The sequence below is a fragment of the Pyrus communis genome, chromosome 13 (genome assembly GCF_041283825.1).
Source record: "Pyrus communis isolate YQ-2024b chromosome 13, ASM4128382v1, whole genome shotgun sequence".
NCBI classification, from domain to species: domain Eukaryota; kingdom Viridiplantae; phylum Streptophyta; class Magnoliopsida; order Rosales; family Rosaceae; genus Pyrus; species Pyrus communis.
In genome coordinates this window covers 18,909,675-18,927,258 of record NC_142577.1, presented here as the reverse complement: position 1 = coordinate 18,927,258, position 17,584 = coordinate 18,909,675, and the positions used below count along the sequence as shown (strand labels likewise).

Genomic DNA, 17,584 nt, shown 5'->3' with positions numbered 1-17,584 from the left:
CGTAATTTTATTGAAAGAAGAAAAAAAAAAAAAAAAGAAAAGAGTGAAAAATCCTTTTGCTACAATGGCCTTCCTGTAGAAACAAAAACATATAAAACTCCCAGCAAGCATATTCCTCCTCGTTCCACTTTCTCTCCCGCTTTCAGACAAGTCCCTACCTCCAGGATGGCCGGAGGTCCCCCTCCCAAGGGCCCACCACTCCACAAGCCATCTTCTTCTTCCTCCGCCTCCAGCCGCAAATCTCGCTGGGAATCCTACCCCAACGCCACCGCCACCGCCACCACCACCACCAACAAAAACAAAAACCCACCCGACCCGAAATCCTCCAAGACTAAACCCGGACCATCCCCGAAACCCAGCCCCGCCCATCCCAAAAACCAGCCAGGCCCCTCTCCTAGAGCTGCTTCCTTCCCCTTCTCCGACCCGGCTTCTTTCGGCCCACCACCTCCGCCGGTGTACGATTTCCACATGCTCGAGCGCCGGACTTTTGTTCTTGCCGACGGTAGTGTTCGATCTTACTTCGCTCTGCCGCCAGATTATCAAGAGTTCCCTCCGCCCATGAACCCGCCTGGCCGGTTCATGCCATTCGGTCCCGGTGGACCAGGTGGGCCGGATTACTGGAATTCGCTAGGGCTCGACGGGCGTGGGCCTGCAGAAGGGCCTGCTAAGAGGAAGTACGCCGAAGAAGAGGAGCACAGGGATAAAGCAGAAGAATTGGCGATGCGTCGGCAGCAATTTATGCAGTATGGGAATCCAAATGGTTTTCCGGGGGGTCCCGGAGGAGGAGGTCGGGGAGAGGTTTTGCCGGGATCGAGTAGTCCGTTTCGGCGGGAAGTGGGCGGCAGTGAGGGGAGAGCTAACAAGTACATGAGGGTTGGTGGTGGTGGGGGTGGAGGTCATGAGAGTGTGGGGTTTAGGCAAGGCGGCGGAGGCGGAGGCGGAGGCGGAGGCGAGAATGTGGGTCTGAAGCATCTTCAAGTTGATCAAATTGCGTTGAAGAAGGCGTTTCTTAACTTTGTGAAGCTGATTCATGAGAATACGCAGCAGAGGAAGACTTACTTGGAGGATGGGAAGCATGGCCGTCTGCACTGCATTGCTTGTGCCAGGTCTTGTGCAAATTAATTGCTTTATCTATATTTCTGTCCTTCGATTATGTTCGTACTTAGTATTGGTATTGTTTCATTGATTTGGGCGTCGTTGGTTTATACTTAGGACCCGAACTATTCTAGCTTTTCAACCTTTCCATTTACGTTCTTCCCCTTTACCATAATAAGCCATCACTATCCAACTACCAGATTTATGCCTTTTTGGAGCTTTAGGAATTTCTCGGTTCGTAAGTTAGATCCGGTGCTTACAATGCTTTCATTTTGAAGGAGTATGGTGGGAAGAAGGAGCTTTCATGTTTTAAAAGATAGGATGGCTGATAAAGTAATGGACTAATGGCATAGTTTGTAAATATTGTGACTATTGTCTAACTCTCTACTTAGGAGTGAGAATTTGTCTTAAGAGATGTAAGTTATCTATATGTATAGAGTTAGTTCTCAAATGCAAGTAGGGTTTGCTGATTATATTGTCTTTGTTGTTGTTGTTGGCACTATATATTTGGTATTAGCGCCACTCAGTACTACGGTCTAGTGGTATTCCTCTTCACTCGGAAGTGAGAGGTCTTAGGTTCGAATCTCGTGGACGACCACGAGATTCGATACCAAATTAGGTTGCCCATTGTGTGGCTTAGTCGAACTCCCCCTCCCCCTAGTGTAAAAATATCGATGTACTAAAAAAAAAAAATATATATATATATATATATATATTTGGTATTAGCTATTTGGTGAACTTGAAGGGTAGCCATGTTGGTCCTCATAAATGTTTTACTCTTCTTTTGCGTGTATTTTATCTTCCTCTAGGATGTAGTACCTCCCACCTAATGTTTAAGACATGCTTACACGAGTATCTGTGCTTTATGGTATGTGCTGCATTAGGCTTCAAGGAAAAGTCATTTCACATTTGGTGGATAATGAAGACTGGTTATCTCCTTGGAAGAGAGAATCGTTTTCCCTTTCTCTAAGTAACAGCTTGTTGCATGAAAGCTTGCGTTTTCCCTTTCACAAGGGTTGCACTTGCTTTGTACCAGAGTTCATTGTAGGTTTCTGAAAGCTTGTGTTTTGCACGCTAAGTAACAGCTTGTTGCATGGTAGCTTCTGTTTATAGTATATCTCCAAGGAGGCTCTTTCATTTGTCTTTGTTTTTTGCCCCTGCATGGAACTGAAAGTTAATTGTAGAATCTAATCTTTGTGGGCTGCAATTCTATGTATCAACTATCAAGTAAACATTATAGCAAAGTGTGCTTGGTTGACTTTGAAGGCTGCAAGGCTATGTCAAAGAACTCAATGGATGTAATGTCGACTAGTTAGAAGCTTTGATGTGTTTCTGTTTTGAAATTTTAGTTCATCAGTTATCTTTATTGATAATTATTAGTTAAGATTTGTGTACATACACATATGATGCTTCTTTTCATATAAATTCATATAGAGTTGGTAAGTATGTTGTTGTGGTGGCATTTGATGGTGACCTGATGCTAGCCATTCAACGCAAAGTAAAAATTTTTGTTCGATATCCCTTAAAATGATAAGTAGGTTTGTGAGAATACCAAGAAGTTGCTTGCATATGTGAAAGAATCATGAATGATTCGTAGGAACATTATACATATGTCATTACTGTGCTGTGGGAATTCTAAATGTGTGTTTAGGATTAGGAAGAGTCTCATTGCTTTAGGCTTTTCCTAGATTTCTTTAGGGATCTATGCTCCAACGAAGTTTGGAATATCAGTGGGTCCTTTTATTGATGTGTAAGAGGTGCTGTATATTTTCTGTTACAGATTAAATAGTTTATTACCTCCTGGAAAGTGCCAACAGAGAGGGGAGAATGAGTGGCTCCTAAAGTTTGTTTTCTTTTCATAGTTTGCTTTTTTTATTTTTAGATTTCCTTTGGAAATCTACCCCGACAGCGTTTGGAGAATCATCGATCCCTTACTTATTGTGTATGAAAGAGTTGTTATTTACGTACGACCTTACTATCACTGTATGTATATGCCCATATGTATTTGTTTATACTTTATAGTGAAGGTGGTTGCTCATTATTCCTAAAGGTTTGGACATATATGGCTGTGATGATTTGTAGGTTCTAGGACTACTAGTTGGATGGTAGCTCAAACGACCTGGTTGGTTTAGCCTAAAGCTGATTGAGATGAGGTTTTCTTTTGGTGTTACTGACTGTTGTCAGGTCAGGCTAAGACTCAGATGGGCTGAGCTGGCCCTTAAAGAAATATATTTGACTTGGGCAAGTCTCAGTCCATCCCAGTGTAGATCCAGGATTATTCAGTGCAATTGATAGGGTGTGGGCATTCGATTTGATCCATGCTCTGTTCTCATAAGAGAGTGCGTTGCGTCAGTACAGTTCTTTTAGATTGTTACCAGTGCTGTCTAACTTGTGGCAAAATGGGCACTAGCTCTTTCTTTATGAGCTGTTCAAGTCTAGAGGCTGAATTTGTTCGATTGAATCTTTGTTTTGGTATTTTGGAATTGTTGGAACCCATTTTGTTCCTTGTGAGAATATTTATACAAGGAAGCACATGCATATGTGCTTGTTGTTTAGTAGGATTTCGATGGTTTATAAGAGCTGATATTTTGAACTGTATTCACACAGCATTGGTGTAAAATTGGTATGCTTGCCATACCAGGATGATTCCATATGTAAATATCCATTACTATCTTTTTTTCTCTGGTCTCAGATGATGCACAATAATATCTACAATATTAGCATTTACTTTCCTGTTTGTTATGGAATTAAGAATATTCTGCATCATTACTGAGGAGCAATGAGTTACATTGTTTATTATTTAGTTTCCTACATCATCAGGCCTTTAAGTACCCGGTAGATTTTTTGTTCCCAAGTGTCTATCTTTGCTTTCTCTTTTTGAGAAGAACTTGTTGCTTTTCAATGATCTGGTACTGTGATTGATGGGAGCAAAGCAAATGTGAGGATGAATTATAATTCTATTTAATACTTGTTTGCGACATGTGGTTTACTAGATGTCGCTTGGTTCCATTTTCTATTCTGGTTTGCTCTGCTTCTGTTTTTTTGTCGGTTAGTGGATATAGTGGGCTGGGATTGGTTACACAGTGCACACCATAACTTCCCTTATGCGTTTTGAGCTAATTTATTGATAAGGATTCCCTATGCATAGATCTCCTTTCTGTTTCCCCACTGTAAAGAATCAGATACCTCTCTACATTTTGCTACTGACTGGTTCAGACTGATTGATGCCCTTATTGACATCCAAGTTCTGTCTTGTATGTGAGTCGAAAGGAATTTGTTGGGTGGCATCTTTTTTACTATTTTCTTCTTAACACATGTTTTTGTTCCCCTTTAATAAATTGGGTTTTCTTGCTGTTAGCTTTGTATTTATGTTTCTTGTGTGAACTTTTCAAGAACCTCTTCTGATTGATTCTGTTCAAGTACTACTACCACTATCTTTTTTGTTCCGTCTAATTTTGAAACCTAGACCACATGCCATCACATTCACATGGATCATTCCACATGATTCATTTACTAGAACACTAGGATTTTCTTTTTGTATGAGACAAACAGACAAAATATTGTAGGTTGGAAAAATATGAATGCAAAGACTTAGAATTTTACTTTGTATTGACTGAATCAAATACCCGTTACTGGTGTGTGTGACTCAGTTGACCTAGTCTGTTTGATGGAGTTTACTGTAACCCAAGTTTTGTGGAAAGGTTTAGAGGCCAACTTTGCTTACTTAAAGATTACATGAGAATTTCAGGATGCTTTTTTGATGTTGATTCTTATATTTGTTGTTTTCTTTTCCCCTTGAAATTTCTGCATTAGTTGTGGAAATTAAGTGCCACCAGCCGTGTTATAGAATTAAGTTTGCATTAGCTACGATGATGCAATTTTTGGCTTCTTATGTGTTATTTTATGATGGATAGTGCTACAGTTCTTTGTCCGATCATATTGTTACCTATCAGCGTTGTGCTTACACAGTTATTTGTGTGTATACCCCAATCTTACAAAATTATCCTTTTTCATTATAAATTATTTACCTTGTGTCAGGGTCTTTCATTAAATGAAAATATCTAAGTAATATCATTTTATGAAACTAAGAAAATGCATCTTTACACTTGATGATATAATGATATCAGCTCACATGAATAGCCTTGGTAAATGCATCTTCTTCATTGCCCTTTGGAGTTTGAAGTTGTAGGGCATTAATGCTATCTAAGAGGTAAACCTGAAATACATTGTTCAATTCCCTTGATATGCATTATTTCAGGTCCTCTAAAGATTTTCCAGATATGCATAGTCTCATCATGCACAGTTACAACTCTGATAGTGCTGACTTGCGCGTGGATCACCTGGGGTTCCACAAGGCTTTGTGTGTTCTAATGGGTTGGGACTACTTGAAGCCTCCCGATAACTTAAAGGCGTATCAGTTTCTTTCTGCTGAAGCAGCAGCAGCAAATGTGGATGATCTGATTATGTGGCCACCTGTGGTGATAATTCATAATACTGTTACAGGAAAGAGTAAAGATGGCCGCATGGAGGGTTTGGGCAATAAAGCAATGGATAGTAATATTAGAGGTATACTTCTTCATAGTTCATATGTGTCATTCTTTATGCTTTTTTCTATCAGAATGTTCTTTGGAGAGGTTGGTCCCAGGTCAAGTGCTCTTTACGCGTCCTATTTTAGCTGTGAGCCCTTCCTTTTAATCTGTAAATGCATATAGTATGCATATAGTATATTCAGAGACCATTTTAATAGATTGACATCTATATTGGATGGAGTCAACCTTTCGTAGATACAGCATGCAGCATGCCTATTCCATAGAATATTAGTCCTAGGTTATCCACCCCCTGGGGAATTAAGGTTAAAAAATGTGGCATGGAATAAGCCATAGTATCTCGCAAGGATATTCATAGGGCTTACTGGGAGGTGAGGTGAAAAGAAAAGCCATGCGTGCTAGTACCTTTAGTTTCCTGTCACCCTTTACAGTTTATTTGATTGAGTATGGAAAGGGAAGGTCTAGCTGGTCCATGTGAGGTATTAGTGCTTCCCTTCATAATAGGTATTTTTTGTTTTATATATTTTATCTGGACTTCTTGATCATACTGGAATGGCCTTAGGTTGAGCTTAATGGAAAATATAGAATGCATTTGCAACTGTAGTTTGCAGGGATTATGTGACGTGTGGAGATTAGTTGTTCCATATAATCTTCTTTTATGTGCGATACTTGTGTTCTCTATGTGGCAATTAAAGTATGGTTGAGATGAGCATGCGACAAACTGAGCCTAATGCAGGGTTCCTAATTCATGCACTTTGTTATTATTGCATTGCCCTATAATCACCAGGGAGGAATTTTGATTAGTTGAATCTCATTCTTCACTTTTAATGGTTCCGCCTATGGTTTGTACTCTTCTTTATGATAGTCGTCATCTTGTATTTTTTATTGTTGAGTTCTAAGTTTTAAGTCCTATACCACCCTTTTTCAGTCTGCCACCACCCTTGCCTTTTTCTTGGACCAGTTTGGCATTGTTAACCATTTTCTCGCTATTACTTTAGACAGACCTTTTCCTAATTCTGTGATCCTAGTGACTTGGGACATGCAATAACTACCTCTGTGATCCAGTTTAGACCAAATTTATTAATTTATCTCAGTTGAGCTAGAATGTTGTACTTACTTTTTATAGTTGCATTTTCTTTACAACCCTTCTTATTTGATTTGATTTATTCATTTTAAATTGTGTGGTGAATGAAATAATCCTGACACATCGGCTTGGCTTTTCTTCTTACCTGTACAACCGCTCTTAGTGCTGGTTAAGAATGAGGTAATCTGGGTTAGGATTACCAGGATCTTGGGCTTCACTATCAAAGATCATCAAGAACAAAGATTTTTTTGTGAGGATTACCAGGATCTTGGGCTTCAATATCAAAGACCATCAAGAACAAAGAATTCTAAAGGCTACGGTAGCTAGTTGTAGCTTGCTAATGTCTTGGTTGCATCTGAATTCCAATCTCTGTCATTTTGTCTTAATTTTTCCTTTGAAACTTTTTTTTTTGTCATGAAATGAAAGGATATGTTAGTTTCCTATATGATGGTTTGGGTGTTGTCTCATGTTGGGTGATCTTGAAGGGGAAGAATGCTTGTGTCTATTGTCAGAACTTTTCGTCCCTCACCTACACCTGCAACCAAATTGAAAACCAGTGGTTTTAAGTGGGTTTGGACCTCTTATCACAGCCTTTCGCCCATCTTTTTGCCAAATTTTTTATCCTACGTAATAAACTTCGGATCCTCCCAAGTCCATGCACTTGAACATCAACCCAGTTCAGCCAAAAGTGGCAAATTGGATAGATCTCTTACTGAACTGAGACAACCAACAAGGGGCACTGTCTGGCAGAACGAGCAATGTTCTTGCAGATCTTTCATATATAGAACCTAGATAAACTCGAGAGGATAACTCTAATGTTAGAGTTTAACCTTTTGATAAATGGCTTTTGCTTGTTTAATAGGCTTGGTTGCTAGTTAGGCAGTTCCTTACCAACTCTCTAACTTCTGCAGCATAACATAAGATTTCAGTTTGTCCTAGCCTTTTTAGTCAAATGCAACATGATGCCAGTTGTGTAGGATTAGGATGGTGACCTTAGCCTGGGCGGAGAGTTAGTTCCTTGTGATACATGCACACAAGTTTGTATTTATAGTTTACTTTTCAGTGGATATGAAGAAGTTACGTTGTTGCATACTACATTATAGTAGGAGAATTTGAGGTGATACATCTGCGTTTGGAACCAAGTCCAGGAAAGGCTGGGTGAAAGGGTGGTGTTGCCATTAACATATAATACTTTCTATTTTGTTGGGTTTTTGATAGTTTATCATTCGTTGACTGGATCTTTTATGCTTATGTATGTTACAATCGATATTTGCAGTCTGTCATTGTTGTTAGTCTGATATATGTTTGGCAACTCGGGTTCATCAAGTCAAAAGTATATATGGTATGTTAACATTGGACCATGTTGGAACATTTTGACATTGGTCTGGTGGTCATCAACAAAGCCGTAGTCTTAGTGGTTCTTAACGATAGGGACATAGGGGGTACTTTAAGCACTTTTATGGCTGTTGGGAGCCATTGTCATGACATTTCATGTGGATTGATTAGGTCCTTTTGACAAGTTGCATGTTTTCTCATGGAATTTCTGGTAAACAGATCTTGGATTTGGAAGTGGGAAGTCGAAATCCTTATACGGTAGAGATGGTCATTTGGGTATGACTCTGGTTAAGTTTTCCGGTGACGAAGCAGGCCTTAAGGATGCCATTCGAATGGCAGAGTTCTTTGAGAGGGAAAATCATGGGCGCAGGGGCTGGGCTCGTGTACAGCCGCCAACACTGGGCAGTAGGGGTGATGATAACAATCCAAACCTTGTCAGGTTTGATGAAAAGACGCGGGAGAAGAAGAGGATCCTATATGGCTATCTCGGAACAGCTTATGATCTTGACAAAGTTGATTTCGACACAAGAAAGAAGGCCGTGATCGAAAGCCTTAGGGAATACAAGTCATCCAAGTAGATTCGTGGTAACATTCAAGGTATCGATGTACGTTTTAATATATGCCATTTATTACTTTTTAACACCATATGATCATCAACCTCAAGGCCTTTTCGTTTCTTTGTTTGGGTTCAGCCATCCCGTCTCATGGCATCGGAGGTGATGGAAGCTCTACGTAATATTCGAGCAGCATTCTCTAATGTCGCAAGGCCGAGGCGTGAAGCCCCTTCGGATGCCTGACGATCATTCTTGGACGGAGTTTTTTCCTGCTACAGCTCTTGGTGATATAAAACAAGATAATTCAGTGTAGCAAAAGGATTTATTACGAGCGTTTGTATTTGTATGGTTTCTGAGATGAACAGCTTGTATGACAGCCAATAATTGCTTGGTAACCTTTTTTTGGTGAATGGTAAGTGTTTAATGGCAAGATGTTGGTTGTATAATTGCTCAACATTTGCCATGGGCTTCAGTGTCACGTGCTTAATGCACCCAATAATCAATTAATCACGTGACACAAAAAGGGTTGAAGTTCCTCTGCCCCACCCACCCGCAAAAGCCCGATTCATTGAAGCCTTTGTCTTTGTGTTAGTTATACAACTAATTGACACGCACTCTATTCACACTTTATTTATTCTACAATAGGGTTTTTATCTTGAAATTATCTCATATTATTAAGATGGTTCTTAAAAATGAGAATCGGTCAATGTAGAGTTTGAATATGAAAATCGCAAATTAATGCGGTGGCCATTCTATTATAATTTTACACAAAATTTATTAATATGTTGATGTGATACATATTCAACTTATAAATACGTAAGTATTGTCATGAATAAATTACTGAAAATTATTATAAAAAAACTAAGGAAAATGACACAAAGAGTTAATTTTTAGTCATCTTTTAGAAATCGCATAATCTAGCGGTTGATGGTTGAGTCTTTTTTTTTTTTTTTTTTTTTGGCTAACGATTTAGTTTTTAAAATCATTAATTCAAAATGATTAAAAAAATAAAAATATTAAAAGCCGCATTTACTTTCACGATGTGGAAGACTCAATTGGTACCAAGGAGAGAGAGCCGAGGCAAAGGGAGATCATCGTCCACCAAAGGCCATTGCTGCAATGATCAAGCCGAAGACGTGATCCAAGCTTGTCTCAAAACTTTTTCGTTCATAGATTGCCTCGCTGTCTCAAAGTTGGGATCAGGGCTTGCGATGGGGGACTGGCTTGGTGTCACTGTCAACCGGAGATTGGGCTGAGTTGGCTGTTGGGTTGAAGGGAAGCGAGTCGGGGTTGGTTGGTGCGGTCATGGTGGAGGAGGGTAGGGGGAAGGATTGACAAAAACGATGGTATGATGGTTCTGCAGTCGAATCAATGATGGTCTTTTTTTTTATAGTTCTTTTTTGTTATTATTTTCATATTAATTCTTTTATTTTTCACTACGTTACACTGCTTAATGAGAATGCGTGGCACGTTAACTTACAAACAAAATTTTTGATGGAATTTTAACAAATGCATCACGTTAATTTGCGGCACTCATATCCAAGTGCTATATTAAATAATTTTTATTTTTAGCGACTGTCTTGATATTATAGGAATTTTTCAATGACTACTTATAAAGGACCTTCTAAAATATAAACTCGTAAAGTAGTAACATTATGTAATGATATTAGGCCAAATCAACTTAAATAACACGAGCATATGCTATTGTAATGTTTGATGCAACGTCAGTAATACAAGACGTCACAAGGCTACATGCGTTTAATTTAATGATCCCATAACAACGTTGTCAACAACAATAATTTGACGTCATAACAATAAGTATTTGACCCCATAATATCACTATAACAACAACAATAAAATCAGGTCATTCACAATCCATGTCAACGTCGTCACAGTTATTGAATTGTTGGAATATCGTTATAATGTTATTAGATAGAATCGAGTTATGTGTAACCCATGCACACGACCCGGTGCGCAGGATAAAACATTTGTAACTTTGTGTAGATGTTTGTTTGGGGTTCTTTCCCACCATCGCCTGCTATGGCAACCTTTCAAAGGTTCATATGTCAATCTTAATAGCTGTGAACCCTATCTACTAACGGTGCTGAGCATAAAGACGAATTTGGAAAAGATAAAAATTGCATTATAAGGACGAAAATGAAATGCCCGACACAGCAAGGGACGAATAATGTAAAATTTCCTATCTTCTATTTTGTATGTATGCGTATGACCAGTATGGATGGTTTGGTTCAACTAATTCTACTCTACGTCAACGTATACATTGCGTTTGAAGTGACTTTGATTGAGTGTTTTAATATATTTTTAATCCTTCATCGCACATTTATTTGTTGAAGTTGATAAAGTATATCGTAAATTGAGGTGCTCTAGAATTTTCATTGTTCAACTTAAAGTATATTGATAGAAAGAAAAATATTTTAGAACTTGTTATTGAACATTCACTTTAGTTTCTACTGTTTACTTCCATAAAAAAAATTTTGTTGGTACAACAATGTGGCACACTCATGGGTCTCTCTTATCTAATTTTGAATATACGTTCATGAAATCAGAAAAAATCAAAACTAAACTATGGTTTGAATTTTACGAATTAAGTTACACGTCTTATATCATTCCATATAATCAAATTAACGAAAAGTTTTATGGAGGAATTAGCAGAGGCCGCAGAGCACGTTTTGTTGGAAATACAAAGACTAACTCTAAATTCAAACTTCCTTTTGCTTACAGGTGAAGATGGAAGTACGGAAGACTCTAAATACGTTTTAAGCATTGGATTTTTGTTTAAATGCAAAGAACCGAATACTCGAAGCACACGAAAAAATTTGACGCGTAGATAATGAATGTGTGACTGACGGCTGACTCAGCACAATGCGCACGCGGTCATTGTTTGTTCTCGTACATACATGACTACGTAATCCGGCACTTTATCCGACCATCCAATCCCATTCGTATTCCTATGTGGTGCTCTCAGTGGGCCTGCCCCACCCACCTCCACACCGCCTCTCCCGGCTTTTTCTCCCTGCATCCAGCTTCGATTTCCGGGAAAGCACAATACCCTTTTCCAAACACCCCCTTATCCTACGTCATCCTCCCCTCCTACTCCCACTTTACCATTTCCCTTATCCTGCGCACCCTCCCCTCCCGCCACCAGCGCATTCTAGCCACCTTTTCGAGACGCCTCCACACGTGTCAACCCTTCCTCCACCCACGTTAGCGCAATGTCATCTTCTTTCTCCTGTCCACCGGCTGTCTTAGCTTTAGCTTAAGCTCACTGCTCAAGCTTTTGCTTTTTCTCTCTCTCTCTACCTCCGAATTCTAGAGTTTCTCCTTTCTCTCTCTACCATATCTTGTTCCCCTTTGGCCGCTGATTGCACCGTACGACGATAATGGGGTCGATCCCCGATCCCGGCGAGGTGACTGAGTTGACTCCGCCGAGCTTCGACGAGTTCCAGCGGCAGACCTCTCTCATGACCAGCTGCACTCTCCTCTGGAAGGAGCTCTCCGACCACTTCTCGTCCCTCGAGCAGAACCTCCTGCAGAAATCCGAGGCCATCAAGCTCAAAATCCAGACCCTGGAGCACGAGACCAAGGCCTCGCTCGACGAGCTCGAGCAGCGCGAGGTCTCGATCAGGGACATCTTCGAAGTCGCGCTTGGCAAGGTCGAGAAGAGCAAGGAGGCGGCGCTCAAGGTGTTGAAGAGAGCCCGCAGCGATGACGAGTACGGGGAGGTGGACGACGGCGAGGGGTTGCTGATGAATCTCAAGTCGTTGTGCTTGAAGATGGATTCTGGAGGGTTCTGGAGGTTCGTGACGGCGAGGAAGAAGGAATTGGAGGCTCTGAGGTCGCAGATGCCTCTGGCTTTGGGTGATTGTGTCGATCCGGCGAAGTTCGTGCTGGAGGCGATATCGGAGGTGTTTCCGGTGGACAAGAGAGTGGAGAGGAGCGATAGGGGAAACGATTTGGGCTGGGCCTGCGTTCTGTTGCTGGAGTCACTGATTCCGGTGATGATGGACCCGAAGATCGGGAGAAAGAGGCTTCTGGTGACGCGGAGCGTGAAGCAACGCGCCACCGAGATATCCGAGACCTGGAAGGCCAGCTTGGAGGAGAGAGGCGGCATAGAGAACGTGAAGACTCCTGATGTGCACACGTTCCTGCAGCATTTGGTGACTTTCGGGATTGTGAAGGAGGAGGATGTTGAGTTGTACAGGAAGCTTGTGGTTAACTCAGCCTGGCGCAAGCAGATGCCGAAGCTCGCTGTTTCGCTTGGCCTCGCCAAGCAAATGCCGGGTGCGTTCCCTAATGCTAACTTGTTCCTTTCTTTTATTGTTGTTATTTGTAATTGTAGCATTTTCGATGCAGTTCTTTTGCCATTGCTTGGTGTTGCTTATAGTTCATGGAAAATGTGTTACTTTATAAGCTCTATATATGTAGGATGAGGAAGCGGTGATTTTTCTGTGTGGTTAGTAAATTTTGAGTGAGACATGTGTAATTTATAGGTCATGTTATTTCCCCGACCGCGGCTTCTATATCGAAATGTCTACTCTTTCCAATGATAAATTGTAGAATTGTTTGATAGTGATTCATATGATCGGCATTACTCTTCAGCTGTTCCCAATGTATTGTAAAGAAATTGTGGATGGTAGAACTTCAATGTTTAACATTACGATGGTATCTCATGGACCTTGTAGTAGTTTCGTAAAGATTTGCTTTTTCCTTCGATCTTGTCATCTGTGTTAGTTGGGAATGTTTTGATATGGTTCTTTATATGTACAATAAAGAGGGCACCATTCTCCAATTTTTAATGTTTGGAGGTTGTTACTATGTGTGCAGATATGATTGAAGAATTGATCAGCAGGGGACAGCAGCTTGATGCGGTGCATTTCACCTATGAGGTTGGACTTGTGCACAAGTTTCCTCCTGTTCCTCTACTGAAAGCTTTTCTGAAGGATGCTAAGAAAGCTGCGGCTTCTATTTTGGAAGATCCCAATAACGCTGGGCGAGCTGCGGTATTATTTTAATCATTGCATCTATTCTTGTTCTTGATCTCATATGTCGTGACTTTCAGTCCTGAATATACATCTCCAAATGTATGTGTGTGTGTGTGTGTCACCTTCTGGTTCCCATAACTCCCCGTCATTTCCTTAAAATTTCCTTTTTCGCACTCCCCCTTTCTCAAATGATTGGGAAGAGAGAGAGAGAGAGAGCGAGAAGAAAGAAAAGGGAAGGGAACTTATGCCTTTTTGTTTGTGTCTAAAGTAGAAGAGGGAACCACCCCGCCCTCGCAAAAAACTCTCCTCTAATGGAGAGAATGACAGCCATCTACAAGATATGCATGATATTAACATCTTACCCTTTACTAATTATTAGATGTGAACATGGTCATATTTTTTCCCCACAGTTCTTACTATTTTATTGCATCAATTTTGCTCTCATAGTGTTTATTCATGCCGGTTTCATCTTATTGTAGGAACATGTATGTAGTTTGACAAGTTTTTGGGACAATAAACTCTTCTATATGGGTGGAATATGATTTCCAGTTTATGCATCAATTAAGTAGTCAAGATGCAATTAGAATTTTTGTTTTCTCACCAATAATTGCAGGCAGTTCGTATAGAAATGAACGTAAGTTCGCTCGAGTATTTGGTGTGGCCTTATCTTCAAATTGTTGGTAGTTTTGCAAATGAGGCATAATGGTATTTCCGATGGATGTCTTCATGATGAGGCATTGTGCACTCATAGACATCCTTGTTTGCGTTCTGATTTCTTCAGAAAGATGCCCCTAAAAGTGCATGAACTTAAGTTTGCTGCCCTCATTTGTAGGAGAAACTAAACCTACAGAAAAAACTGCACATTCTTTGATCACTTAACTCTTCGTATGCAGAACCTAGCTGGACGCAAAGAGCTGTCAGCGCTCCGGGCTGTCATCAAGTGCATTGAAGATTATAACCTTGAGGCAGAATTTCCTCCAGAAGACCTCAAGAAGCGCCTTGAACAGCTAGAGAAGGTGAAACCAGAGAAGAAAAGGCCAGTTGTAGTCCCAGCCAACAAACGAGTACGAGCTAACAATGGCGGTCCCATGCCTCCGGCCAAGGCTGGACGCTTGACGAATGCATATGTGTCTTCTTTCCCTACACCTCCTACATTTGTCAGGTCTCCTTCCCATGGCCAGTATCCTGCTGGGTTCTCACCGTACCATTCCCCACCCACCATGTATGGTAGCAGAAGCCCACCAACCCCTTATGCATACTCACCGGAAGCAGCACCCCCTCCTCATGCCGGATCATACCCTGGACCTCCGATGAACTATCCCGCATATGGGGCTTATGGCAATGGTATGGTACCAGCTTATCAGCCGGCTTACTACCGATAGACATGACAAACCTCATATGAAGATGGTAAGCACTGATACGATGACCCGAGATCTCATCCGCTTTTATAATGGGCTTGTTTGTAATCACTAACCGTTTTCATGGTAGCGATGTGTGTATTAATCATGATATTTCGTCATGCTTCTTGCTTCGTCACGGTGAGAAGTTGTATTTCTAATGTTGATCAAGCTGTAGTAGTAGTAGGTCATTGTGAAAAAGTTGTTAGGATGACTTAAAACATCGACCCACGGCACCACCAACTCTTCTTCAGTTTAGTTGTAGAAAGACTATTTAATGCTTCTCTACGTTGTTCTCTATGGTTCTGTCTCTCCTCCCTGTCTATGGTTCTCTATGGCGCTCTCAAATCTTCATTTTTCGAGGGCCTATGTCTGTTGAGACCTCACATATCAGGGGATTTTATGCCGACAGGATCCTCTACGGATCCTGCTGGTGAGGATCATTTGTGAATGTCTGTTCATATTACATTGTGTTGTTAGTTTTTGTTAGGTATTGTTTGTGTTTAATTTTAAATAAAAATATTTAAAATGATTTCTGATCGTACGATGTACGATTTTCGGATCCGTGGGATCCTTACAAAGGGAATCCGGCAAGGATCTGGATTCGATTATATGGTTCTGTATGGCACTCTCTCGCTCCCTCTGTCTATGCCTCTCCCTTATTAAAGCTTTTGAAAGACAATTTAATTAATAAGAGAGAGTAATAATTCAAGACCATTTGGATTCTGAATGAAAATTATACAATAAAAACAGCAAAAACAAAACCCACCACATGGTGGGTGGTTATGGTGGGCTCCTTTATCTTTGAATCTTTTCTGAAACAAAATAGAATTCAGTTATAAAATTTAAAACATAAAAAAAGGCACCACATGGTGGGTGATTATGGTGGTTATGGTGAGCGGTTCAATTTAATTTAAGTGGTCTAAAGTTTAATATTTTGTTATGTCTTTCATTCTCTGCTGCAATGGTTTTATATACATCTTACACACACACACGCATGCAATAAACTACAGACATAAAGGTGGCGTGCCTAGCTGCCCATACTGTAACACATCAGAGCACATGATTTGACACCATGTGCTAGTCTGCTGCTGTACACCCTTGCTGTGCTGTCTGATACTTTCCTTCAACACTCCCCCTCAAGTTGGAGTGTGAATGTCAATCACACCCAACTTGCCCAGATGTGCATGGAAGATGGGTGCACGTAATGGCTTAGTAAATAAGTCTGCGACTTGCTCCCCCGTCTTGACATAAGAAGTTTTGATTTCTCCTTTTTGAACTCGCTCACGGACTGTGTGGCAATCGATCTCGATATGCTTTGTACGTTCGTGATACACTGGATTTGCAGCTATGTGCAAAGCGGCTTGATTGTCACAAAACAATCTTGCTGGCTGAGGATGGTTAACATGTAAATCTTCCAATAAATACCTCAACCAACTTAATTCACAAGTGGCAGTAGCCATGGACCGATACTCCGCTTCCGCGGATGAACGAGCTACTGTAACTTGTTTCTTGCTTTTCTAAGACACCAGTGATTTTCCAAGAAAAATACAATAACCAGTCACTGACCGACGTGAAATGGGACAACGAGCCCAATCTGCGTCGCAATAACCAGTTAAAGATAATTCACTTTGGGAAGAAAACATCAAACCTTGCCCAGGAGCTCCTTTAAGATATCGAAGGAGTCGATATGCTGCATCAAGGTGGTGTCGTTGCGGATCTTGCATAAACTGACTCAATGTGTTGACAGTGTATGCTATTTCCGGTCTTGTGATGGTCAAATAAATCAACTTGCCAATTAAGCGCCTATACCTCGCAGGTTCATGAAGTGAAGTGCTTCTTGTGGGTGTTAGCACTAAATCAGCCTCCATTGGAACTTTCATGGGTTTAGCACCAAGTAACCCAGCCTCCTCCAGTATGTCCAGTGTATATTTCCGTTGACAAATTGTGACTCCGGCTTTCTAACGTGCAACCTCGACTCCAAGGAAATATTTTAGAGGTCCAAGGTCTTTAATTCGAAATCGACCGCTAAGGAAAGTCTTTAGGTTCTTGATTTCTGTCTCGTCGTTGCCTGTAATCACCATATCATCAACATACAACAATACAATAGTGAGTGAAGTACCCTTGACTTGGGTGAACAGAGAGTAATCTGCCTTAGATTGGCAGAAACCGATGTCACTGATAGCCGAAGAAAATTCTCGAAACCAACTTCTGGACGCCTGTTTAAGACCATATAAAGATTTGTGGAGTCGACACACAATGTTCTCCCCCTGTCGACGACACCCCGGAGGAGGCAACATGTATACTTCCTCCTGAAGTTCGCCATGAAGGAAGGCGTTTTGGACGTCCATTTGATGTAATGGCCAATGCCGGACAGCAGCGATGGTCAGTAAGCAACGCACTGTGATGAGTTTGGCAACCGGGGAAAAAGTTTCCTTGTAGTCGATACCTTCACGTTGGGTGAAGCCTTGGGCAACGAGACGCGCTTTGTAGCGATCAAGAGTGTCGTCGGAGTGGTACTTGAGTTTGAAAACCCATTTGCATCCGATAGGCTGGTGGTCGGACGGAA

At 40.9% G+C, this 17,584-nt stretch overlaps 2 protein-coding genes across 3 annotated transcripts; both read left to right on the top strand.

The window, feature by feature from the left end:
• LOC137737927 (uncharacterized) lies at positions 1 to 9,061 on the top strand. 2 transcript variants are annotated; one of them, XM_068477514.2, is made up of 4 exons: positions 1 to 1,106; positions 5,354 to 5,661; positions 8,281 to 8,658; positions 8,754 to 9,061. In XM_068477514.2, exons 1-3 carry the CDS (start codon positions 166 to 168, stop codon positions 8,637 to 8,639), a joined length of 1,608 nt encoding a protein of 535 aa, XP_068333615.2. In that variant the 5' UTR covers positions 1 to 165; the 3' UTR covers positions 8,640 to 8,658; positions 8,754 to 9,061. The 2 variants fall into 2 exon arrangements, with proteins under 2 accessions (XP_068333615.2, XP_088538630.1); XM_088682504.1 differs by having other exon boundaries at positions 79 to 1,106; positions 8,281 to 8,666.
• A 2,422-nt stretch (positions 9,062 to 11,483) lies between these two features.
• On the top strand, positions 11,484 to 15,315 carry LOC137736489 (FRIGIDA-like protein 4a). The gene is made up of 3 exons (XM_068475751.2): positions 11,484 to 12,917; positions 13,461 to 13,636; positions 14,512 to 15,315. Exons 1-3 carry the CDS (start codon positions 12,017 to 12,019, stop codon positions 14,998 to 15,000), a joined length of 1,566 nt encoding a protein of 521 aa, XP_068331852.1. The 5' UTR covers positions 11,484 to 12,016; the 3' UTR covers positions 15,001 to 15,315.
• The last annotated feature ends 2,269 nt before the right edge of the window (positions 15,316 to 17,584 follow it).